At 42.3% G+C, this 24,952-nt stretch overlaps 1 protein-coding gene and 1 pseudogene across 1 annotated transcript; both read left to right on the top strand.

Annotated features, from left to right (window-relative positions):
- The first annotated feature begins 4,334 nt into the window (after window positions 1-4,334).
- LOC136171999 (elongation factor 1-alpha 1 pseudogene) lies at window positions 4,335-5,671 on the top strand (annotated as a pseudogene).
- Window positions 5,672-10,248: 4,577 nt separating this feature from the next.
- OXA1L (OXA1L mitochondrial inner membrane protein) lies at window positions 10,249-24,505 on the top strand. The gene is made up of 10 exons (XM_065941584.1): window positions 10,249-10,367; window positions 10,809-10,970; window positions 20,723-20,936; window positions 22,465-22,608; window positions 22,861-22,946; window positions 23,170-23,334; window positions 23,530-23,634; window positions 23,712-23,874; window positions 23,961-24,041; window positions 24,126-24,505. The coding sequence occupies exons 1-10, from the start codon at window positions 10,305-10,307 to the stop codon at window positions 24,248-24,250; spliced, it is 1,308 nt and encodes a 435-aa protein (XP_065797656.1). The 5' UTR covers window positions 10,249-10,304; the 3' UTR covers window positions 24,251-24,505.
- The last annotated feature ends 447 nt before the right edge of the window (window positions 24,506-24,952 follow it).

Here is a 24,952-nt window from a genome sequence, read left to right as displayed (position 1 = left end):
GGAGAGTGAAAAAGTTGGCTTAAAGTTCAACATTCAGAAAACCAAGATCATGGTATCTGGTCCCATCACTTCAGGCAAATAGATGGGGAAACGGTGGAAATAGTGGCAAACTTCATTTTGGGGGGTTCCAAAATCACTGCAGATAGTGACTGCAGCCATGAAATTAAAAGATGCTTACTCCTTGGAAGGAAAGTTATGACCAACCTAGACAGCATATTTAAAAGCAGAGACATTACTTTGTCAACAAAGGTCCATCTAGTCAAGGCTATGGTTTTTCCAGCAGTCATGTATGGATGTGAGAGTTGAACTATAAAGAAAGCTGAGTGCTGAAGAATTGATGCTTTTGAACTGTGGTGCTGAAGAAGACTCGAGAGTCCCTTGGACTGCAAGGAGAGCCAACCAGTCTATCCTAAAGGAGATCAGCCCTGAATATTCACTGGAAGGACTGACGCTGAAGCTGAAACTCCAATACTTTGGCCACCTGATGTGAAGAACTGACTCATTGGAAAAGACCCTGATGCTGGGAAAGACTGAAGGCGGGAGGAGAAGGGGATGATAGAGGATGAGATGGTTGGATGGCATCACCGACATTATGGACATGAGTTTGAGTAAACTCCAGGAATTGGTGATGGACAGGGAAGCCTGGCGTGCTGCAGTCCATGGGGTCACAAGGAGTCAGACACGACTGAGCGACTGAACTGAACTGAAGCAGACTGAGAGAGAACCCATGATGGAAGCCAAGTCTTTTTACAACTTAATCTTAGAAGTGAAATTCCATCACTTTTTTCCTATTCACTAGAAGCCAGTTGCTGGATCTAGCTCACACTCAGGGAGAGAGGATTACACAAGGTGACAAATAAGGAGGTAAGGATTACTAGCAGCCATCTTAGGGATTGCCTACCACACAACTCAAGTGGTAGGTCCAACAGTGGTATAACAGGTAAATAAATTATGGTCTATTGAAATACAGTGAAATATTTTTTAAAAAAACTAATTACAGCTACTTGCATCAAGAAATGACTCACAGACAAAATGTTGGGAAAAAGCACACACACAAAATAATCATATGGTGGGATTCTATATATATATAACATGGAAACATATATAACATGTTATATAACATGGGAAAAGAGGCAAAACTAATCTGTGACAATAGAAATTGTATAAAAGTTGCCTTTGTAGAGGAAGGGCTTCCCTGATAGTTCATTTGGTAAAGAATCCACCTGCAATGCAGGGGACCCTGGTTTGATTCCTGGGTCAGGAAGATCCCCTGGAGAAGGGAAAGGATACCCACTCCAGTATTCTTGGGCTTCCCTTATGACTCAGCTGGTAAAGAATCCACCTGCAATGTGAGAGACCTGGGTTTGATCCCTGGGTTGGGAAGATACCCTGGAGAAGGCAAAGACTACCTACTCTGGTATTATGACTGGGAGAATTCCATGGACTGTATATTTCCAGAGGATCACAAAGAGTCAGACACAACTGAGCAACTTTCACTCACTCACTCACTTGCAGAGGAAGGATGGCCTAATGACTAGGAAAGTTGCTTCTAGAATGTCGGTAATGTTTCAGATCCTGACCTGGATCATGACTACATGGGTGGGAGGGTTTCACTTCATAAAACTGAAGAATCTGCCTGTATACTTTTGGTGTCTGCACTCTTCTGTATGCTTACTATACTTCATTTAAAGGTTTTACTTTAAAAGATTAACCCCTCAAAATTCAGAATTGTATTTATTTGGTAACTTTTTATTTTGATATAATTTTAAGTTTGCAGGAAATTTGCAAGACTCATACAAAGTGCTCCAATATTCACCAAGATCCACCAAGTGTTTACATTTTGCCCCATTTGCTTTATTATTCTTTCTTTTAAATATTTACTTTCCATTACATACATTTAGGGGACTTCCCGGTGGTAAGACGTGGTTAAGAGTTATGGTGGCTCAATGATAAAGAATCCATCTACAATGCAGGAAATGCAGGAGACTCAGGTTTGATCTCTAGGTCGAAAAGATCCACTGGAGGCGGGCATGGCAACCCACACCAGTATTCTTCCTGGGAAAACCCTTACTTTTATATATTTATTCATTAACTTGTATATATCAGTATGCATTCACAGATTCTTATTCTAGTTAGTGGATTATTGTGTTACTATCATTAATTCTGACATTCTAATTGTTCTCCATTTGGCTATTCAGAGATCTAAGCTAAATTCTTGACCTGATTTACTTATTACCAGCCAAGTGACCTTATATTCTGAAATTCCCTTATAATGTAATAAAAGTAGATTGTGAGTTTGGACTTCACAATGTGCCCAAGTACAATAAATGTATAGGGGAAAGGCAGTACAAAATAAGAAAAGAAAGAGGGAAAATTAGAGAAAGGCTATGAACCATAAGTTGAGAAATCTCCCTAGTTTTTAATCTGTAAGTTTCAGTAATAAATGGTTAGTTCAAAGTAAACAACAATAACAGGGATGGATTTTTAAGGCTCTGTTAAAATATGCCATTTTTTAAATCAGGAATAAACAGTAGTTAAAGTTCACAGAGAAATAACTTCAGGCTTCTATTTTCTTTGTTGTAAAAGCTCCCATTTCCATTTTCATTTGTTGGACACAACTGAGTGACTAACACACAAGGCTTCATGATAAGTATCAACTAACAATAGTAAGAACTAGAAGTTCACCTATAACTCAGCACAATACAAAAAGAAATTGTTTATAAGACCAGGTTGTTTTTTCTCAGTAGGATGTTTTTAAGTAATCGCTCTTTATTTGTGGAGAGACAATTCTTCTCAGACAATGAGCTCTATTTTCTGCATCTTGAACAACAAACAAAATCTCTAAGAAGCATTCTACCTTTCAAAATCAAGATTATGTTAAATAACTCCTACATTTATGGATAAAAGCCTGTCAAAGAAAGCGGGGGCTTTTTTCTCACATTGAACATTGGGAGTTGGCAGCAAACACCTCCAGCACTCTAAAAACCTGACAAGTAAAATCAACATACACCATTAGGAAATGAAAAGCAAAAATCAGAAGAGAGAGTTTGACCATTGCCCCAGCAATGGAATTAATCTATCAGAGAGATTAGAAATTGAAGGACTGCAACAGAGAATTATAGAATTGGAAAGGTAAGCTCTGTTTAGGGGAAACACTACATAGGGATCATTAATCTCTTATAAGATTGGTTACTTTAACCAGCCCTGGACACAATCAAATACCTATACTTCCAAATGAGGAAGCTTTGACATCGCTGCACATCATCCTACAAAGCCTAATGAAACACAACTGGCTTCTGGTAACACCCACAACCACTTCATGACCCTTTCAAACTGCAAAATGGAAATGGAAATTAGGCTCAATGACATTTAGTCATCCAAACTGTTTTGAAAAGTTTAGAGCAAAAAGATGAGAAGAAAATCATATGTTGTGCTATGAAAATCAAGAGAAGAGAGTTTTAGAAAAAAGGGAGATCAACAGTGTCAAATACCACAGAGAAGCTAAAACAGGGAGGACTGGAAAAAAACACTTTTGCCTTGTGATTAAGAATCCAGGACTGCTATTCAGTAAGCAATTTGAATCACAGGGACAGAAGCTGAAGGAGCAGGAGGAGTCAAGAGAGCAGAACTAGGAGCGATTGTGCATTTAGAAAATGGAGTTTCATTCTTAAACGAGCAACAATAAAAGGATTAGAAAAGAGGCGAAGAGTTCCATCAAAGTCAAACAAAGGTTTTTGGGGGGTGGGTGTGTGTGTGTGTGTGTGTGTGTGTGTGTGTGTGTGTGTGTGTGTGTGTTCCATCAAAGTCAAAGGTTTTTGGTGTGTGTGTGTGTGTGTGTGTGTTCCATCAAAGTCAAAGGTTTTTGGTGTGTGTGTGTGTGTGTGTGTTCCAATTATGTATACAAGCAGAGGAGAGAAGAGGAAATTAAAAGTTCTCACGTTAGGACTTCCCTGGTGGTCCAGTGGTTAAGAATCCTCCTGCCAATACAGGGGGTATAGTTTCAATCTCGGTCCAGGAAGATTCCACATACCTTGGGGCAACTAAGTCCATGCCACAACTACTGAAGCCTTAGTGCAGAGCATGCACTCCCAAATAAGAGAAGCCATCAGTGAGAAGCCCTCAAACCACAATGAAGAGAAAGCCCATAAGGAGCAACAAAGACCCAGCACCGCCAAAAAATAAATTAATAAACAATACAGAGAATTATTTTTAGTAAATAAATGAGATGAAAGGCAACTTTAAAATTTTTTAAAAGCAGGCACAAAAGGCTTTTTCACAAAGGGTGTGCCACCAGGAACATGTGTCATAAAAACCATCCCTAAATCTAAGCCAAAATGGGAAAGGAAAAGATTCATATCCACATTGCTGTCATTGGACAGGTAGATTCAGGCAAGTCTACCACTACTGGCCATCTGATCTACAAATGTGGTGGAATTGACAAAGAACCATCAAAAAGTTTGAGTGAGAGGCTGCTGAGATGGGAGAGGTCTCCTTCAAGTATGTCTGGGTCTTGGATAAACTGAAAGCTGAACGTGAGATATCACCATTAACATCTCCCCAAGGAAATTCGAAGCCAGCACGTGCTATGTGACCAACATTGATGCTCCAAACCACAAAGACTTATCAACACCATGATTGCAGACATATCTCAGTCTGACTGTGCTGTCCCAATTGTTGTTGCTGGTGTTGATGAATTTGAAGCAGTCATTTCCAAGAATGGGCAGACCTGTAAGCATGCCCTTCTGGCCTATATTCTGAATGTTAAACAACTAATCATTAGTGTTAACAAAATGGATTCTACTGAGCCACCCTAGAGCCAGAAGAGATACTACAAAGAAACCATTAAGGAAGCCAGCACCTAAATAAAGAAAATTGGCTACAACCCCGACATAGTAGCATTTGTGCCAATTTCTGGTTGGAATGGTGACAACATGCTGGAGCCAAGTGCTAACACACCTTGGTTCAAGGACTGGAAATTCCCCTGTAAAGATGGCAAAGACAGTGGAACCATGCTGCTTGAAGCTTTGGACTGCCTCCTACCACCAATTTTTCCAACTGACCAGCCCTTGCATCTGCCCCTCTAAGACATCTATAAAATTGGTGGCACTGGTACTGTCCCTATATGTCCAATGCAGACTGGTGTTCTCCACTTAATGTTACAACTGAAGTAAAGTCTATTGAAATGCATCATGAACCTCTGAGTGACTCCCTTCCTGGGGACAATGTGGATTTTTATGTCAAAATATTCACTGTGGCAATGCAGCTGGTGACAGCAAAAAATGACCCACTAATGGAAGTAGCTGGCTTCACAGTTCAAGCTGATTATCTTGAACCAATCAGGCTGAATCAGTGCTGGATACACACCTGTGCTGGACTGTCACACAGCTCACACCACTTGCAAGTTTACTAAGCTGAAGATTGATGGTCATTTTCTGAGGAAAAGCTGCAAGTGGCCCCTAATTCTTGAAGCAGGTGATGCTGCCATCATTGATATGGTTTCTGGTAAGTCCATGTGTGTTGACAGCTTCTCTGATTATCCTCCTCTGGGTCATTTTTTACTGTTCATGACATGAGATAGATGGTTGTGAGTGTCATCAAAACAGTGGACAAGAACACAGCTGAAGCTGGCAAGGTCACCAAGTCTTCCCAGAAAGCTCAGAAGACTAAATGAATATTATCCCCAATACCTGCCACCCCAGTCTTAATCAGTGGTGGAAGAATAGTCTCAGAACTGTTTGTCTCAATTGGCCATTTACATTCAATAATAAGAGACAGGGTTCATGATAAAACTGCATCACGAAACCTTCAGAAGGAAAGGAGAATGTTTTGTGGACCATTTGTTTTGTATGGGCAGTTTAAAGTTATTAGTTTTTAAAATCAGCAATTTTTTATTTGAACATTTTTAAATTTTTATTTTATATTTGAGCATAGTTGATTAACAATGCTGTGTTAGTTTCAGGTGTATAGCAAAGTGATTCAGTTATTCTTATACATGTAACTATTCTTTTTCAAATTCCTTTTCCCATTTAGATAACTACAGAATATTGAGCAGCGTTCCCTGTGCTATACAGTAGGTGCTTGTTGTTCATCTATTTAAATATAGCAGCATGTATGAAAATCAGCACTTTTTAATGGAAACAACTTGACCAAAAGTCTGTCACAGAATTTTGAGTTCCATTAAAACAAACCTTTTATTTAATTTTGGTCATGCTAGGTCTTCATTGCAGCTCAATGAAGAGTTTTCTCTAGTCACAAGGGCTTCTCTAGTTTCAGAGAATGGGTTCTAGAAGATTCAGACTCTAGTTGTAGTGTATAGGCTTTGCACATGGGATCTCAGTTCCCCAATCAGGGATTGAACCTGAGTCCCCTGCAATGGAAGGCAGATTCTTGCCACTGGACCACCAGAGAAGTCCTAAAACAAAGCTTGATGAGAGGGGAAAAGTGCAAAAGATAGGAGGCTTGCTCCCTGCCTCTAGAATTGTATAATCTAGAGGGGGGAAACAGGGCTAATTTTCATGAAAAAGCAATAAAAGCACACAGAAAAAAAGTCAGAAATAAGTGCAAACTAATATAAGCAGACCTCAGTTAGCTTTAGTGGTAATGAAATGTTTTCTCAAGTACAAAAACCTATTCACATAACATTTTAATTCATTTCAGTTATCTACTGCCACACAACAAAGTACTCTAAAACTTAATGGCTAAAATGACAATCATTTTATTTGCTTGTATTCTGCAACTTGGGAAGAGCTGGGCAGCCTATCTCTGCCCCACATAGAGTCATCCAAAGTATCAACAGCTACAGTAGAGGCTGAAGAAGCCACTTCCAAAATGACCTTCTTCACATGGCTGGAGAATTGGTTGTGACTGTTGGCTGGGAGCTCAGTGGGTGCTGTTAGCCAAGCCCTCAGCCAGCGTTCCTCCATGTGGTTAGGTTGGGCTTTACACTTTACACAGCATGGAAGTCCAATGCCACCTCTCCCTGAATGCAAAAGTAGAAGCTATTACATTTTCTTAAGGCATACAGTTGGTAAAGAATCTGACTGCAATACGGGAGACCCAAGTTCGATCCCTGGGTGGAGACGGTCCCTGGAGAAGGGAATAGCAACCCACTCCAGTATTCGTGCCTGGAGAATTCCATGGACAGAGGAGCCTGGCGAGCTACAGTCCATGGGGTCACAAAGAGTAAGACACGGCAGAGCGACTAACACACACACACACACACACACACACACACACGCGCGCGGCACAAGGAGTCAGACACGACTGAGCAACTAACACACACACAAACGGCATAGGCCTAGGATGAATTCTAAGGACCAAAGCAAGTGGTAGGCCAGCTCAGATTCAAGAGAAGGGAACTATCAATGGTGCAAAATTGAGAGGCAAGATTCATTTGGGGCTACCAAAATGCATCACTAAAAACAAAGCTAGTAGGGGTGATGGAATTCCAGTTGAGCTATTTCAAATCCTAAAAGACGATGCTGTGAAAGTGCTGCACTCAATATGCCAGCACATTTGGAAAACTCAGCAGTGGCCACGGGACTGGAAAAGGTCAGTTTTCATTCCAGTCACAAAGAAAGGCAACGCCAAAGAATGTTCAAACTACCATACAATTGCACTCATCTCACACGCTAGTAAAGTAATGCTCAAAATTCTCCAGTCAGGCTTCAACAATATGTGAACGATGAACTTCCAAATGTTCAAGCTGATTTTAGAAAAGGCAGAGGAACCAGAGATCAAATTGCCAACATCTGCTGGATCACTGAAAAAGCAAGAGAGTTACAGAAAAACATCTATTTCGGCTTTACTGACTATGCCAAAGCCTTTGACTGTGTGGATCACAATAAATTATGGAAAATTCTTAAAGAGATGGGAATACCAGACCATCTGACCTGCCTCTTGAGAAATCTGTATGCAGGTCAGGAAGAAACAGTTAGAACTGGACATGGAACAACAGACTGGTTCCAAACAGGAAAAGGAGTACATCAAGGCTGTATATTGTCACCCTGCTTATTTAACTTACATACAGAGTACATCATGAGAAACGCTGGGCTGGATGAAGCCCAAGCTGGAGAAATATCAATAACCTCAGATATGCAGATGACACCACCCTGATGGCAGAAAGTGAAGAACTAAAGAACCTCTTGATGAAGTGAAAAAGGAGAGTGAAAAAGTTGGCTTAAAGCTCAACATTCAGAAAACTAAGATCATGGCATCTGGTCCCATTACTTCAGGCAAACAGATGGGGAAACAGTGGAAATAGTGGCAGATTTTACTTTTTTGGGCTCCAAAATCACTGCAGATGGTGACTGCAGTCATGAAATTAAAAGATGCTTGCTCCCTGGAAGGAAAGTTATGACCAACCTAGACAGCATATTAAAAGGCAGAGACACAATGTTGTGAAGTAATTAGCCTCCAACTAATAAAAATAAATGGAAAAAAAAAAGACATCAAAAAAATAAATAAATAAAAAGCAGAGACATTACTTTGCCAACAAAGGTCCATCTCATCGAGTCTATGGTTTTTCCAGTAGTCATGTATGGATGTGAGAGTTGGACTATAAAGAAAGCTGAGTGCCAAAGAATTGATGCTTTTGAACTGTGGTGTTGGAGAAGACTCTTCAGAGTCCCTTGGACTGCAAGGAGATCCAATCAGTCCATCCTAAAGGAAATCAGTCCTGAATATTCATTGGAAGGACTGATGCTGAAGCTGAAACTCCAATACCTTAGCCACCTGATGCGAGAACTGACTCACTGGAAAAGACCCTGATGCTGGAGATGATTGAAGGCAGGAAGAGAAGGGGAAGACAGAGAATGAGATGGTTGGATAGCAACACTGACTCGATGGACATGTGTTTGAGTCAGCTCCCGTAGTTGATGATGGGCAGGGAGGTCTGGGGTGCTGCAGTCCATGGGGTCGCAAAGAGTCAGACATGACTGAGCGACTGAACTGACTGACCAAAGTAACAGTCTACCACAGGTGGTTTGTTTGGTGATTTTCTGGTTTTTTATTTTTTGCCAAGTGTTCTATAGCTGTATATTTGTCATTATCTCTGTATTAATTTTTCAAAGCAACTTTTAAAAGCTTGTTTACGGATGACATCCAACATATGTCATTAATGTCATAAAGGTTTCAATAATAAAGACCATCAGTTATCTTACCCAACAAAATCTAGAGACAGGTGGGTCTAACTCTGCTGCAGTAACAGCTCAATGACATCATCAAGTATTCAGGGGATTTTCTATCTTTCCATACAACCATCTTCAGCATGTTCACTTCTCATCTTTAAAGATTTGTCCCCTAGGGTACTTCGCTGGTGGTCCAATGGCTAAGACTCCGTGCTCCCAAGACAGAAGGCCAAGGTTCATCCCTGGTCAGGGAGCTAGATCCCACATGTCCTGACTAAGAGTTCACATGCTGCAACTAAACAAATATTTTTCTAAAAAGATTAGTCCCCTCAATGTCACAAGAGGCTCCTCAATCAATCCCCAAGGAAAGCGCAAGATAGAGCCTCCTCTTGAAGCTTTCTCTGGAAGGAAAGTATTTCCTAGAAGCTCCCTTCCCTCAATTTCTAATTCCAGACCATTCTCAAATTTCACTGGATCAGTTATTACAGGGGTTTCCTAGCTGGCGCCAGTGGTAAAGAACTTGCCTGCCAATGCAGGAGACATAAGAGACGCCGGTTCGATCCCTGAATTGGGAAGATCCCCTGGAGAAGGAAATAACAACCTACACCAATATTCTCGCCTGAAGAATCCCATGGAGAGAGTAACCAGGTGGGCTACAGTCCATGGGGTCGCAAAGAGTCGGACACGATTAAAGTAACTTAGCACGCACTGTAATTACAATATTTGTTGTAGTTCGTTTGCGTCCGACTCTGCGACCCCCACGGACTGCCTGCAGCACGCCAGCCTTCCCTGTATATTAATTACCTAGCAACAAAAGTCAAACATCACTGGGTACAGAAAACCCACACCGAGGAGAGCCAAGACCCCCTAGAGAGTATTTTTTAGAGAATAGCGGGTTTAAAGGATAGAAGAAAAACTACTCAGGATTTACAGCCACAAACAAAAGCCCGTTATAAGGCTCTGAGCTTCCCTCTCCTGAAAACACTATCAGCGCGATATCGTTAATTTCCCTTTGCGGCTTCTTACCCACTTCAAATATGGCCGCCAAGCGCCAGTCTCCATTACCTCCTGAGTGTGGTAAAGCTCTGACTTCACGCCCATTTCCAAAAGGGCTTCCTCCCGCGAGGCTGCGGTTCTCAGTGCGCAGACGCGAACGTACGTCCTTTTCCCGGCAAGATGGCGCTGGCGTTGCTGTGCGGACGCCGGGAGCTTCTGCGCTTACTGCGGCCCCAGCGTCAGGTAAGGATACCCCGGGGCCGAGCGCCAGGATGCCTCACTGTCCCTGTGAGCCGAGCCGGGAGTGGCTTGTGCAGACGGGCATGAGCAGACGGTGACCTGCTCACCCGGACCGCCCTCTCGTGGCCTCGGGTCACAGGAGGACGCGGGAGGGTTACGTCCCAGACCCCGCGGGGTCAGCAGCCTCGTATTTTAGTCTGTTCCTGGGACAAGCGTCGCCTCTTCTAGAGAAACCTCAGCCCCAACTTCTGGGCCCCGGGCTGGGTTTGCGGTTGCTGATATGCAGGACTCACAGCTGGCATGCTTTCAGGCTCGCAGTCCGAGCGCGGGGAGTAGAAAAGTCCTCACCTGTGGAAGTTGGCTGCCTCTGTCTTGAGGGGAGGGGTGAGCATAATAAGCGATTTTATCTGATAAAAGGACCCCATCTCCCTTTTACCCACTCAGTTCCACAGCGTCGCAGGGCCTTGCCAGTGGCCCCGGAAACCGCTGACAGCTGGGCTCGGGTTCCCAGCCGACCGGTGTCGCGGGCACCCGCGCTATGTCCTGCTCATGGCCCCAGGCCCCCGCGGCCTCAGTACCTCTGTCGTCTCTTTTGCAGAAGCCCAGGTAAGAGACATTTCGTCCCTGAAATGTTAGGAATGGTGCTTCTTGCAGGTTTTATTTTTATTTTGCTTTGACTGGGAGGAGGGGAATATGGAGCTGTGTTCTTGTCCACACACCACCCAACTCCCCAAATGATAGTATCTCTGCTTGGGATAGATTTTCACATCAGTGGTAAAATTATTGAGAGCACAGGAGGAAAAGTTTATGTTGTAAACAAGGTGTTGTTTGCCAGAATGGTGGCAAGCCACTGATGGTGAAACAAGATGCACTTCTGTTTGTATATTGGAAAAATTATAATTTGCATGTCAAATGTGGATAAAGAATGTCACCTGCCATATCAGTAAACAAAAGGTCTTGAGGCCAGCAGTCCCAGTGGCCACCCCCAAGAGGTGCACCCTGAGGGAATTGAGGATGGAGAAACAGAATACTAGCTGTAGCCAGGTAGGGTACATATCAAAGGAATGATTTCAATAAACCCAAACTCGCATCTTTTCATACATAGGAAAACACTAAATTCATTAACTTGAGACTTCTGGGTTTTATTAGCAGTAATTTTTTTGGTGTTGTAATTACCTGGTTGGACTGGGGGTGGGGGGCGTTGTTTGGAAAAACTCCTGTATATCCTGGCTCCTCCCTTACCTCTTCTGAACAGTCCCTCAGAACTGAGAGGCTGTGTCCTAGGCTTCAGACCTGAATAATAATAATAAGTGTTAGTCACTCAGTTATGTCCAACTTCTTGCAACTCCATGGACTGTAGCCCGCCAGACTCCTCTGTGCATGGAATTCTCCAGGCAAGAATACTGGAGTGGGTAGCCATTCCTTTCTCCAGGGGATCTTCCCCACCCAAGGATAAAACCCTGGTCTCCTGCATTGTAGGGTGATTCTTTACCATCTGAGCCACCAGGGAAGCCCCTCAGTAATACCCCCAAATAAAACACAGTTCTCAACTTTTAGGTCTTGTTTTTTGCCAGTGGGCAGTTTGGGCTACCAGCCAAGGGGCCCAGAGTAGTTTTCCCCTTCCCCTGAACTGGAGCCTTGGTACAAGCAGGAACCTCTTGTGCCTCTCTGCCTCCTCAGAGAGTCCAGACAAATGTGGGTGAGTCTCTCCTGGTTCTCGGATCTCCCAATTATTGGTTGATAATCCTTGTATTTGGCAATGTCTAACAGGTACCTGGCTCCCCATCTGAAATATACTAGGATTTGCTCAGTTGAGAGACTCTGAGCCGTGGGTGATTAGATGAAAAGCTGGTCTAACATTTTTTCAAGAAGCCAGCCGGATTTCTATACTTACACTTAGAAGTATGTACTTAATTGGAAATTAAAGGAAATCTTGCCCTGAAAATGGCCAGTATGAGGTTTTTTATTTTGTATGCAGTAAGAGAAAGCCAGCTTGATAAAACATCTTTTCAGAATTCTGACCTTACAAAGAAGCAAAACCCCTTCTAGAGGGAACTTGCATTTTCTGTGTCTTTGAGATGTAAATGTGCTACCTGATCTTAGGCGCCTCGATGTGTGTGTGTTTTGAGAAGTTGGTTTCTCCTATCCAGAAAGTACATGTATGGTGTACATTTGGCAGCCAATCAAATAGACTGAGATTGTGGGCAGTCTTTTGTCTGACCATGCCAATTCTCAGGGACTTCAGTCATCTTAATCTTAGTTGCATCAGCCTATACAACGACCTTTACTTTCTTATACTGTTTTGAGGAGTAAACTTTATAGATCTTCTGAAGGCTGCATCCTTTGCACTTTCTTGTAGGGGTACCTCTTTTGTCTTACTGATTTGAGTTATAATTAAAATACCATTATACTTAAATAACCATTGATCTTTTACATTGGGAAAATGTGTTAATAGATACATTTTTACAGAGCTCTCATTATATACAGCTGTTTTATTGGTACCTATGGGAAAAGAAAACCAGAAGGTAACTACACACACACTCACACACAGTAGTTAGCCTAAGAATTCTTTTAGGTTGGTTTTTTTTTTTAAAGGTTTGGGAAACCTTATTTGTGGTTCCTGTTTCCCTTCAGTGAGTGGGTCTTACAGATGCTAATAAAAACATGCAAGATAATTAATGTTGATTAGGCTGATTACGGAGGTTTAAGAAATAAAGGGAAAGTCTAGAAACTTCTTCCCACTGAAGTGGAAATGTTAAAGGAACTCGTGTCCCAGATGGATAAAGAAATCTTTAAGTGGTTATATTAAGAAATAAGATACATAAAACAGATGCTAATAGGATTAAAACAAAAGGTTTCAACACATTACCTTAGGTTGGATGGACCAACATTATTGGTCCCCACTATTAGATTTTCTGCCCCCTAAAGGCTAGAAGAAACTTACACAGAGATATCTGACTAACAGTTGCTTGGGACAACAGTTAGGCCAATTGATTAAGTTAAAAAATTGACAGAAGAGCCTGAGTCCCTTGGCTCAACCTCTCACTGGGAACCCAGAGCCTTTTATACAAAAATAGAGCAAATGATTCAATTAAAAAGGAAGTTTCTGGACTCCTTCTGAGACCAAGTCTTGATGTGATCTTGAGGGAGACTAAAGTTAAAGTTATAGAAGTTGATAGAAATGAGATAAAAATTTATCAAAACTGGTATATTTAAATGGGCTTTATGTAAGATGATTATATCTCTTTGCCTTATTGTAGGATAGACATCATGTCTCACTCCCCTGCCTGTTGTTATAAGACAGGGCATATAAATCTGCCCCTCAGACTGTATTAATTAAGCATACTAAAGGAAACCAGTACAGTTACTAGAGCACACACAACATAAAGTAAAAACTGGGAGCTTATGTTCCAGGGCCAACAAAAATAGCAATAGAGATTTGCTCTGGTCTAACTGGTGCACTCAGAAAGAGGGCCTTTGTTGAATGTCTTATGAAAACTTTTGAAGACATGGTAAATTGAACCCTAAAGTTCTATAATGTAGAACTCTTGATTTTCAGTTTAGTTGGAAGTCAGTGATTAAAAAAAAACAAAGAAAATTTAGTTGGGCAAATCAATCTTTTAGTATCACTTAGGCAATTGACCAGCTCTTTGGGAAATTAAAAGCAACTATTTTTGTCTTGAAAATCTCTACAAATCAGAAATGTAAATATAGCCCCTAAACTAGTAAGTTTATTAACACTTGATTTATAACTTAAGTTTGGTGTTTTTTGGTTGCTAAGTTGTGTCCAGCTCTCTGTGACCCCATGGACTGTAGTCCCCCAGGCTTCTCTGTCCATTGAATTTCTCAGGCAAGAAGACTGGAGTGGGTTGCCATTTCCTCTCCACATAACTATGTTAATGAAACTATGAGATCTTTAGTTTTGTCTGTTTGTATGTCTGTATATACATTACACATATAAGATGTCACTCCTCTGGGTATACTTTCAAAATTAAATTTATAAAATTTATAAAAGGCTTCTATTTAATTTACTTTATGTGCTTAACAAATTAACTGTTTCTAAATATAAAGGAAACTGGCTAGAATGAATTTCAGGTTCATGTGATCTAGGAAATAGTAAATTAATATCTGGGGTTAAAGCTAGCTTAAGCATGCTGGCTTAATCAGTTAAGACATATCCTTTATTCTACCTAGGTTTAGTAAAAGTCAGTAAGTTCATATTCTTTGGCAGAGTTTTCAGCAAGAAAAAATAATAACTTGGTGATATTTTCATAAGTTATGAAATCCACAAGGCACATGGTGCAGCGAAAAAAAATAAAGGTAAATGACATGAGTTGTCAACTGGGGGGGGGAAAGCACAACATAAAGGTTGAGAGCTGTGTCTTATTTGGGGCATTCTGTTGAGTTCAGTCGCTCAGTTGCGTATGACTCTTTGCATCCCCAATGGACTGCAGCACGCCAGGCTTCCCTGTCCATCACCAACTCCCGGAGGTTACTCAAACTCATATCCATCGAGTCAGTGATGCTATCCAACCATCTCATCCACAGTTGGCCCCTTCTCCTGCCTTCAATCTTTCCCAGCATCAGGGTCTTTTCCAATGAGTCAGTTCTTCAAATAGGTGGCCAAAGTATTGGCATTTCAGCTTCAGCATCAGTCCTTCCAGTGACTATTCAGGACTGATTTCCTTTAGGATGGACTGATTGGATCTCCTTGCAGTCCAAGGGACTCTGAAGAGTCTTCTCCAACACCACAGTTCAAAAGCATCAATTCTTTGGCGCTCAGCTTTCTTTTTAGTCCAACTCTCACATCCATACGTGACTACTGGAAAAACCATAGCTTTGACTAGACGGACCTGTGTTGGCAAAGTAATGTCTCTGCTTTTTAATATGCTGTCTAGGTTGGAGCTTTTCTTTCAAGGAGCAAGTGTCTTTTAATTTCATGGCTGTAGTCACCATTTACAGTGATTTCACAGCCCCAAAAAATAAAGTCTCTCACTGTTTCCATTGTTTCTCCATATATTTGCCTGAAGTGATGGGACCGGATGCCATGATCTTAGTTTTGTGAATGTTGAGTTTTAAGCCAACTTTTTCACTCTCCTCTTTCATTTTCATCAAGAGGTGCCTTAGTTCTTCTTTGCTTTCTGCCATAAGGGTGGTGTCATCTGCATATCTGAGCTTATTGATATTTCTCCTGGCAATCTTGATTCCAGCTTGTGCTTCATCCAGCCCAGCGTTTTGCATGATGTACTCTGCATATAAGTTAAATAAGCAGGGTGACAATGTACAGCCTTGACATACTTCTTTCCCAATTTGGAACCAGTCTGTTTTTCCATGTCCAGTTCTAACTGTTGCTTCTTGACCTGCATACAGATTTCTCATTAGGCAGATAAGGTTGTCTGGTATTCCCATCTCTTTCAGAATTTTCCACAGTTTATTGTGATCCACACAGTCAAAGACTTGGTGTAGTCAATAAAGCAGAAGTAGATGTTTTTCTGGAACTCTCTTGCTTTTTCGATGACCCAGTGGAAATTGGCAATTTGATCTCTGGTTCCTCTGCCTTTTCTAAATCCAGCTTGAACATCTGGAAGTTCATTGTTCACATATTGTTGAAACCTGGCTTGGAGAATTTGGGGCATTACTGAGGATTTAACTAGGATGCAGGCTCTCAGCTCTGAGGAATTGTTCCAAAGAGGTGAGGGAGGAGCCAAGGTATAAAGAAGTTTTGCAAAACAAACAAAAAAATAGTTGAAACATCAAAGGATTACTGTTAAAGAAAAACCAAGTGTCTCAAGTTAATGAGTTTAGCACTTTTCTGTGTAAGGAAAGATACAGGAGTCTTTTGTTCAGTTGCTCAGTGGTGTCCACCTCTTTGTGACCCCATGAACTGCACTATGCCAGGCTTCCCTGTCCTTAACCATCTCCTGGAGTTTGCTCAAACTCATATCCATTGAGTCGATGATGCCATCCAACCATCTGATCGTTTGTCACCCCCTTTTCCTCTTGCCCTCAGTCTTTCCCAGCATTAGGGTCTTTTCCAGTGAGTTGACTCTTCACATCAGGTGGCCAAAGTATCGCAACTTCAGCATCAGTGCTTCCAATGAATATTCAGTGTTGATGTCCTTTAGGATTGACTACTTTGATCTCCTTGCTGTCCAAGGGACTTTCAGCGTCTTGTCTAGCACCACAGTTCAAAAGCATCAATTCTTCGGCACTCAGCCTTCTTTATGATCCAACTCTCACATCTGTACATGACTACTGCAAAAACCATAGCTTCGACTATATGGACCTTTGTGGGCAAAGTGATGTCTCTGCTTTTTAATACATTGTCTAGATTTGTCATAGTTTTTCTTCCAAGGAGCAAGCATTTTTTAATTTAATGGCTGCCGCCACTGTCCACACTGATTTTGGAGCCCAAGAAAATAAAGTCTGTCACAGTTTCCATTGTTTCTATTTGCTGTGAAGTAGTGGAACCGGATGCCATGATCTTAGTTTTTTTTATGTTGTTTTGAGCCAGCTTTTTCACTCTCCCCTTTGACCTGCATCAAGAGGCCCTTTAGTTCCTCTTCACTTTCTGCCATTAGGGTGGAGTTGTCTGCATATCTTGAGGTTATTGAGATTTCTCCTTGCAGTCTTGATTCCAGCTTGAGCTTCATCCAGTTCGGCATTCCACATGATGTATTCTGCATAGAAGTTAAATAAGCAGGGTGACAATATCCAGCCTTGATGTACTCCTTTACCAGTTTTTAACCAGTCTGTTGTTCCATGTCCCATTCTAACTATTGCTTCTTGAGTTGCATACAGGTTTCTCAGGAGGCAGGTAAGATGTTCTGGTATTCCTATCTCTTTAAGAATTTTCTGCAGTTTGTTGTGACCCACATAGTCAAAGGCTTTAACGTAGTCAATGAAGCAGAAGTAGATGTTTCTCTGGAATTCCCTTGCTTTTTCTGTGATTCAGCATATGTTGGCAATTTGACCTCTGGTTCCTCTGCCTTTTCTAAATCCAGCTTGTACAACTGAAAATTCTCAGTTCGTGTACTGTTGAAGCCTCGCTTGGAGGATGTTGAACATTGCCTTGCTAGCATGTGAAATATGTGCAGTTGTACAGTTTGAACATTCTTTGGCATTGCCCTTCTTTGGGATTGGAATAAAAACTGACCTTTTCCAGTCCTGTGGCCACTGCTGAATTTTTCCAAATTTGCTGCCATGTTGAGTGCAGCACTCTCATAGCGTCATCTTTTAGGATTTGAAATAACTCAAATGGAATTCCATGACTTCCACTAGCTTTGTTTGTAGTAACGCTTCTTAAGGCCCACTTGACTTCACACTGCAGGATGTCTGGCTCTACATGAGTGATCACACCATTGTGGTTATCCAAGTTGGTCAAACTTTACTGCAAATGCAATAAAAGAGCCCCATATTGGCCATTTGCAGGGCAAGATTTCCTTTAATTCCCAATTAAGTGAGCACTTGTAAGTATAAGTTTTGTACATACATAGATTTGGCTACAGTGTTAGTTGGAGGCAAAGATGTTAGGCTAGCCTCTCATTTAATACCCAGTTTAGACTGCTCAGTGTCTCTACTTAGCAACTGCCTATCTTTCATCTGGGCTTCCTTAGTATCTTTTAGCTGGGGAGCCAGGTACCTGTTCAGTCAGTTCAGTTCAGTTCAGTTGCTCAGTCGTGTCCGACTCTTTGCAACCCCATGAATTGCAGCACACCAGGCCTCCCTGTCCATCACCAACTTCCAGAGTTTACTCAAACTCATGCCCATCAAGTCGCTGATGCCATCCAGCCATCTCATCCTCTGTCGTCCCCTTCTCCTCCTGCCCCCAATCCCTCCCAGCATCAGGGTCTTTTCCAATGAGTCAGCTCTTCACATGAGGTGGCCAAAGTATTGGAGTTTCAGCTTCAGCATCAGTCCTTCCAATGAACACCCAGGACTGATCTCCTTTAGGATGGACTGGCTGGATCTCCTTGCAATCCAAGGGACTCTCAAGAGTCTTCTCCAACACCACAGTTCAAAAGCATCAATTTTTTGGCATTCAGCTTTCTTCACAGTCCAACTCTCACATCCATACATGACCACTGGAAAAACCATAGCCTTGACCAGACAGACCTTTGTTGGCAAAGTAATGTCTCTGCTTTTTAATATGCTATCTAGGTTGGTCATAACTTTCCTTCCAAGGAGTAAGCGTCTTTTAATTTCATGGCTGCAGTCACCATCTGCAGTGATTTTGGAACCCAAAAAAATAGTCTGCCACTGTTCCCACTGTCTCCCCATCTATTTCCCATGAAGTGATGGGACCAGATGCCATGTTCTTGGTTTTCTGAATGTTGAGCTTTAAGCCAACTTTTTCAGTCTCCTCTTTCACTTTCATCAAGAGGCTTTTTAGTTCCTCTTCACTTTCTGCCATAAGGGTGGTGTCATCTGCCAAATAAAACTCAGAATCATCAGCCAATAGTCAGGAAATCCAAGAATCCTCCTAATTGTCTGGACCCTCCAAGGAGGCAGACAGTCCCAAGAGGCCCCTGCTAGTATGAGGCCCTAGGTCCTCGTAGAGTTCAGGTGAAGGAGAGGGGTATATGCTGGATCCTTTTGTAGTCACCAAAATTGTTAACTGTAAAAAATGTACAACCTAAAAGTTGAAGATTATGTTTTATTCAGTGAACTTGCTAAGGACTTAAGCCTGAAAGACTGCCTCTCAGATAACCTCTGAGGGACTGTTCCGAAGAGGTAAAGGAGGAGCCAGGATATATGGAAGTTTGGGGAGCAGGTAGTCAGAACATCGAAAGATTTAAAAAAAAGATTAGTATTAAAGAAAAACTAGATATCGAAAGTTGCTAAGTTTAGCACTTTTCTGTGTATAGACTGATATAAGAGTCTGGGCTTGTTGAAATCATCCCTTTGATAAGCACCTTAACTATATAGCACCAATATTCTGTTTTTCTCCATCCTGAATCCCCTCAGGGTATACAGTTGAGGGTGGCTGATGACTGCTGCATCCTTTGTTTACTTATATGGCAGGCAACATTTTTCTTCCACATAGCGGTCTTCCACAGGCAATGTAGAGAATTTTAGATTATCAACAGGGCCTGATCCAAAACTAGCACTTTGAGTGGCCTATCAGCAGAATCTTTGCCAGATCTACACATCAGCCTTCCTGGTGCCATGGGACAAAACTAGTCATAATGCATCCCAACTTTTGGTCAAATTTATGACCTGAAAGAGAGAAAAACTGTGACCTGACAAAGCAGGTCACCTTCCACGTCAGCAAACAAAGTATATTCGGACCATCAGCCACTGTAGCCACCCCTGTAGTGCATCCTGAGGGGATTCAGGATGGAAAAGCAGAATACTGGCCCTAGAAAGTTAAGGTATATATCAAAGGAATGATTTCAATAAGCCCAGATTCTTGTAGCTTTCCATACATAGAAAAGCACTAAATTCATTACTTGAGACACCTGGTTTTTCTTTAATTAGCAGTAATCTTTTGGTGTTTGACTACCTGGTTTTTTGGGGTTGTTTGTTTTGCAGAAACTCTTGCATATCCTGGCTCCTTCTCAGAGCTGAGAGGCTATGTCTTGGACTTAAGTCCTCAGTAATGTCCCAAATAAAATACAATTCTCAACTTTGAGGTTGTACATTTTTTCAACTTACACAATTACAACTTGCATGTCCCTGATTTCATTGACATTAATATTTCTCAGCACCAAGTAGATATCATCTTAAAAACTGAGTTGTTTAAAGAAAAATTATAATAGTTTCAGTGTACGCAAAATCGTGTCAGTGATACTCATGCAACTGAAGTTTGGAAAATACTAATATAAGAAATAACTTCCTCACATGAAGGAGAGTGATTAAGTCTTATTCTGAGTAACTTATCTTCCTGCTTAGAGGGGAAAATAAAATATCCTTTTTTAAAAATCATGAACAGGAATATGTATTTAAAATAAGTAACCTTTACAAAGTAATATTTTTTGAAAAACTGACAAATACCATAAGCATCATAAAACCCAGAAAAATAATAAATTTTTTAATTGACTTCCTGACGTTAAATGTCCTTTTTAAGCTTTGGATTCTTTGGAGAGTATAGACTACCATGGGAGAATAAGAAATAGGGAGTCCAGAGAGTTCCCTAATGTTGGTTATTGTAAGAGGGACCTCGTTTTCTATGTGTCTGCCCTCTGCTGAATATAATGTGCTTAGTCGCTTAGCCATATCCAACTCTGTGTGACCCTTTGGACAGTAGCCTGCCAGGCTCCTCTGTCCATGGGATTTTTCAGACAAGAATACCAGTGTGGTTTGCCATTTCCTCCTCTAGGGACTGAATATAATACATGACTTTCTTCCCCCCACAGGTTCCGGCCCCTCCAGTCATTCCTGCAACTCCCCCACCCACAGCAGTACCTGAAGTGGCTTCTGGAGAGGCCGCAGACATCATCCAAGCTGTTGCAGAGCAGAGCTTTGCTGAACTTGGACTGGGGTCCTACACCCCAGTGGGACTGATCCAGAACTTGCTTGAATTTATGCATGTTAACTTAGGTCTACCATGGTGGGGAGCCATTGCTACATGTAAGGGGAACATATCTGTACAAGGGTAGAGGAAATGGGTTTGGGGGTAGAACTTTAAAGATAGCAGCTCTATGTGTGAATAGAGGAAATAGTTGCAGAAGTTTATAACTGAGAAAAGCCGATGATGCAAATGAGGGATAGAGATTCATAACACTTAGATGCAGTCCACTGTATTTCTTGAGGGGCATTTTAAAACCACTAGATCATCTAGGATATAAGAAGTGTAAGTTTTTTAATGTGGGGGTAGGGTTTAAGTATGGGGACCTCCGCAACAGTGATGAAGCCTGATTCAAGAGAGCAGAAGTTCAGGTCAGATGGGAAGACACTCACATCGCTCCTCTTATAAGGTTAAAACTGCTTTAAACTATGTTTCTCCCCATACGTTGCTCCAGTGATCCTCCTCCTCTGTCCCGTGTCTTCAGCTTCTCCATCTTTATTGCCTACTCTGAACATATAGGCATGTGCAAGCATACCGTGTGTTTCTTGGTAAATTCCTTCCCCTCATTAATTCACTTTTAACTACTACCCTTTCTCCTTCTCTTCGTAGCTATCATTTAAAAGAGTATTCTGCCCCCAGTAGGCTTTTCTCTCTGTTCTGTGACCCTCAGCAGGCTGACTTACACCACCTCATTCTAACTGCCAGTGATATCATTTCTTAGTCCACTTTTCATACTTGCCCTTTCTGCATTAGACACAGTAGAGTGAGGAATCTGCCCCTTGGCTTTTGCAACTTTCTGTCCATATCCTCCCATCTCCATTGCCCAGTACTCTACCTGCCCCTAGTGCTGGTATTCCCGATTCTGTCCTTAGCTCCCTTCTCTGTTCACTTCACACCATTTATCATTATGGTGATAAAGCCTAAATGTGTATCTCCCCGTCTCTTCTCAGCCCAGGCCACTTGCTTATCACAGATACCATCAACTAAATAAATACTTGTTGAAATGATCAAGAAATGTGAAATGTAAAAAAAAGAAATAGGAAAGAGTTAAAGTATTAGGCCACCTGATTACCTCCTATTCCAGACATTTCTAGGACAGCATTTTTCAGACTTCATTCCTGGGAGCCCCAGAGTTCTATAAAAGTGCTTCTGAGCAAAGCAAATTCCAGAGATTGAACAATCTTAACAGTCAGACAGCCTCCTCACCCAGGGCAGCTTGATTTTATTTGTTATGTATATTGTGGTTACACTTAGAATTGAGGACAAAAGGAGTCCATTAATCATAGAAAAGTTTGGAAACCATTGATCTATAAAAGTAGCTTCTGTCACCTTTTTGAGGAAATAAGATTCCTGGTCATTTGTTTGGAGAAGTTAATGCCAGACTTTTGATGTCAAAGCAGAGGACCGAGCTTTGAAGGAACTGAGTCACACCATGCCCTTTGTTTTGGGGCCCTGTGGGCATGAGTTGCAGGGTGGGAAAGTCTGGGTAAGAGACCCTCTCAGGCAGGACATAGAAACTCTTAGCCGTCTAGCTACAGAATGGCTTGATGGAGAATGCAGAATGTCACTCCACTCCTAGTTTGTTTCCAGGCACAGTCCTTGCCCGCTGCCTGGTGTTTCCTCTCATCATGAAGGGCCAACGAGAGGCAGCCAAGATTCACAATCACTTGCCAGAGATTCAGAAGTTTTCCGCTCGAATCAGAGAGGCCAAGTTGACAGGAAACCACACAGAATGTGAGTCAGTTGCAGAATAAGCATGGGAGAGGACCTGTTTTTCCTACATAGAACTGGGGGCAGGGAGGGGGCAGTGGGTAGGTGGGAAACAACTCAAAATGGGAGTTACTACTGTTGGGCAGGTTCTAAGATATACCTGCTTCTTGGGCCTAATGCTTCCAGTGCCTGGCCAGGGTCAGTTAGATCTGACTCATGGGCCAGGTTATAAGGATGGTCACCTCCACCAACCATTAACTTCCACTCCCTTCCCAGTTTACAGGGCCTCCTCGGAGATGACCTTCTACCAGAAAAAGCATGATATTAAACTCTTTAGACCTCTCATTCTACCACTGACTCAGGTGAGCAAAAAACATTTCCCCTCTAACTTCAGAAACAGATTAAGAGAAACAACAACAAAAATAAAAAATCAGATTACCTTCTCTGTGTTTCCCATGCCCTAGACCCTAAAAGCAGGTTGGTGGTGATATTATGCTACATAAGCCCATTATGGGTTTCAGTAATGGAGTAAATAAAATGTCCCCTCTGCTAAAGAGTCCTGACACTGTTTATCCTGTGTCACAGGCCCCGATCTTCATCTCCTTCTTCATTGCCTTGAGAGAAATGGCCAACCTTCCCGTGCCCAGCCTGCAGACAGGTGGTCTCTGGTGGTTCCAGGATCTCACACTGTCCGACCCCATCTACGTATTACCTCTGGTGGTCACGGCTACAATGTGGGCTGTCCTTGAGGTAAGCCCAGGTTCGCCAAGTGCCTGTCCTGTAGAGTGGGGAGTGAAAGGAAAGCAGTTGTATAGAATGGTCATTCTTCACTCCCTGGAGAGAGAGAACTGATGGGTAAGAGATCTGAGCCAGGATCAATGAAAACTGACATACATTTGCTTGTCAAATGCATGTTCTCCCCTTGTTTTTTCTTTTTTTTCCCAGTTAGGTGCTGAAACTGGCATGCAAAGTTCTGACATTCAGTGGATGAGAAATTTTATCAGACTAATGCCCCTGGCAGTCTTGCCCATAACTGTCCATTTCCCCACGGTAGGTGATGGCTTAGGGGCTGGCTTCAGCAAGCTGCCCAGAGACGCAGCTTCTGAGTGCTTTCTCTCCTCATCCAGGCAGTGTTCATGTACTGGCTCTCCTCCAACATGTTTTCCCTGGGCCAGGTGGCCTGTCTCCGTATTCCTGCTGTTCGCACTGTGCTGAAAATTCCCCAACGTGTTGTGCACGACCCAGACAAGTTACCTCCACGGGAAGGCTTCATAAAGAGCTTCAGACAAGGTAAGGGCCCACCCTCTGTGACAAGGACGGGGGACCGTGGTCTCGAAATGGGTGCAGGATCAATGGTCTTCCTCCCTTTTACACAGGCTGGAAGAATGCCGAAATGGCCCATCAGCTACAGGAGCGGGAACGACGCATGCGGAACCACTTGGAGCTCGCTGCCAGGGGTAAATAACCCTTCCAGGCTAAATTCTGTCATTTGTTTCTTCCTTTTCTTCATTTATCAGGATTTGTTTTCTCTTCTTCCCCAGGCCCATTACGACAGACGTTTGCCCACAACCCTCTGCTGCCGCACGGAAAGAATGACCCTCCCAACACCCCCAGCAGCAGCAGCAAAGCAAAGTCAAAGCAGCCCTGGCGTGACACGCTTGGCTGACCTCTGCTGCCTGCTCACACTGGCAGGAACTCTGTCTCTTCAGAGACTCAGCCTTCGAACTCGGTTTCATGCTGAGTCTTTGCGCCAGACCTAGAAACTGTGGGACATGTTGATGTTCATTTTAAAGTTGGATTCCACTACACTCTTCCACCTAAGTGTGAAAGAACCCTGGGGGCCAGGTGATTCCCATCCGCAGAGTTAGTAAACCTCTGTGCTACACACTGCTTCCAAACACTTATTAAACTGGGAAACAGATTGCGTGCTTCAGAAAGAATAGCTCGGATGATGATTGCTCTTGCTGGCCCACGATCTTAGGAGGCATCTCGGTGTTGTAACCTGGCCTTAAGAGCTAGGTGTGTTGTCATGCCCATATTTGCCTTGTAGTCAGAGTTGTATGCCTGATGAAGAGAATGTATATGGAGGAACCACATTCACTTATCCCAAGATTACCTATAAAATATCCTTCAAGAAGTAGATATGCTCAAAAAAAAAAAAAAAAAAGAAGTAGATATGCTCAAGTTCTTAGTGATAAGAGGAACAGTGATACATCAGCCTTCAGCAACTGGCTTAAGGGGGAAGAAATACTCAGATTCTTTCTAACATAAAATTGCTTTTAGTCTTCCTGCCTGGCTCATGGAAACTATCCCTAAGACACTATTAAAACGATGAAGCCGCTCAGAGTTTAGAAGCATACCCTTTTAT

The sequence above is a fragment of the Muntiacus reevesi genome, chromosome 7 (genome assembly GCF_963930625.1).
Source record: "Muntiacus reevesi chromosome 7, mMunRee1.1, whole genome shotgun sequence".
Taxonomy (NCBI): Eukaryota; Metazoa; Chordata; class Mammalia; order Artiodactyla; family Cervidae; genus Muntiacus; species Muntiacus reevesi.
The sequence above is the reverse complement of the archived record's forward strand: the minus strand, read 5'-3'. Positions and strand labels throughout refer to the sequence as shown.

What these genes read in the sequence shown, in the direction of transcription:
- OXA1L (XM_065941584.1), top strand. Translation starts at nt 10,305, where the DNA reads ATGGCGCTGGCGTTGCTGTGCGGACGCCGGGAGCTTCTGCGCTTACTG. An exon ending in TACTGCGGCCCCAGCGTCAG is followed by an intron (nt 10,368 to 10,808) that starts GTAAGGATACCC and finishes TTACCCACTCAG; the next exon opens with TTCCACAGCGTCGCAGGGCC. An exon ending in TAACTGTCCATTTCCCCACG is followed by an intron (nt 23,635 to 23,711) that starts GTAGGTGATGGC and finishes CTCCTCATCCAG; the next exon opens with GCAGTGTTCATGTACTGGCT.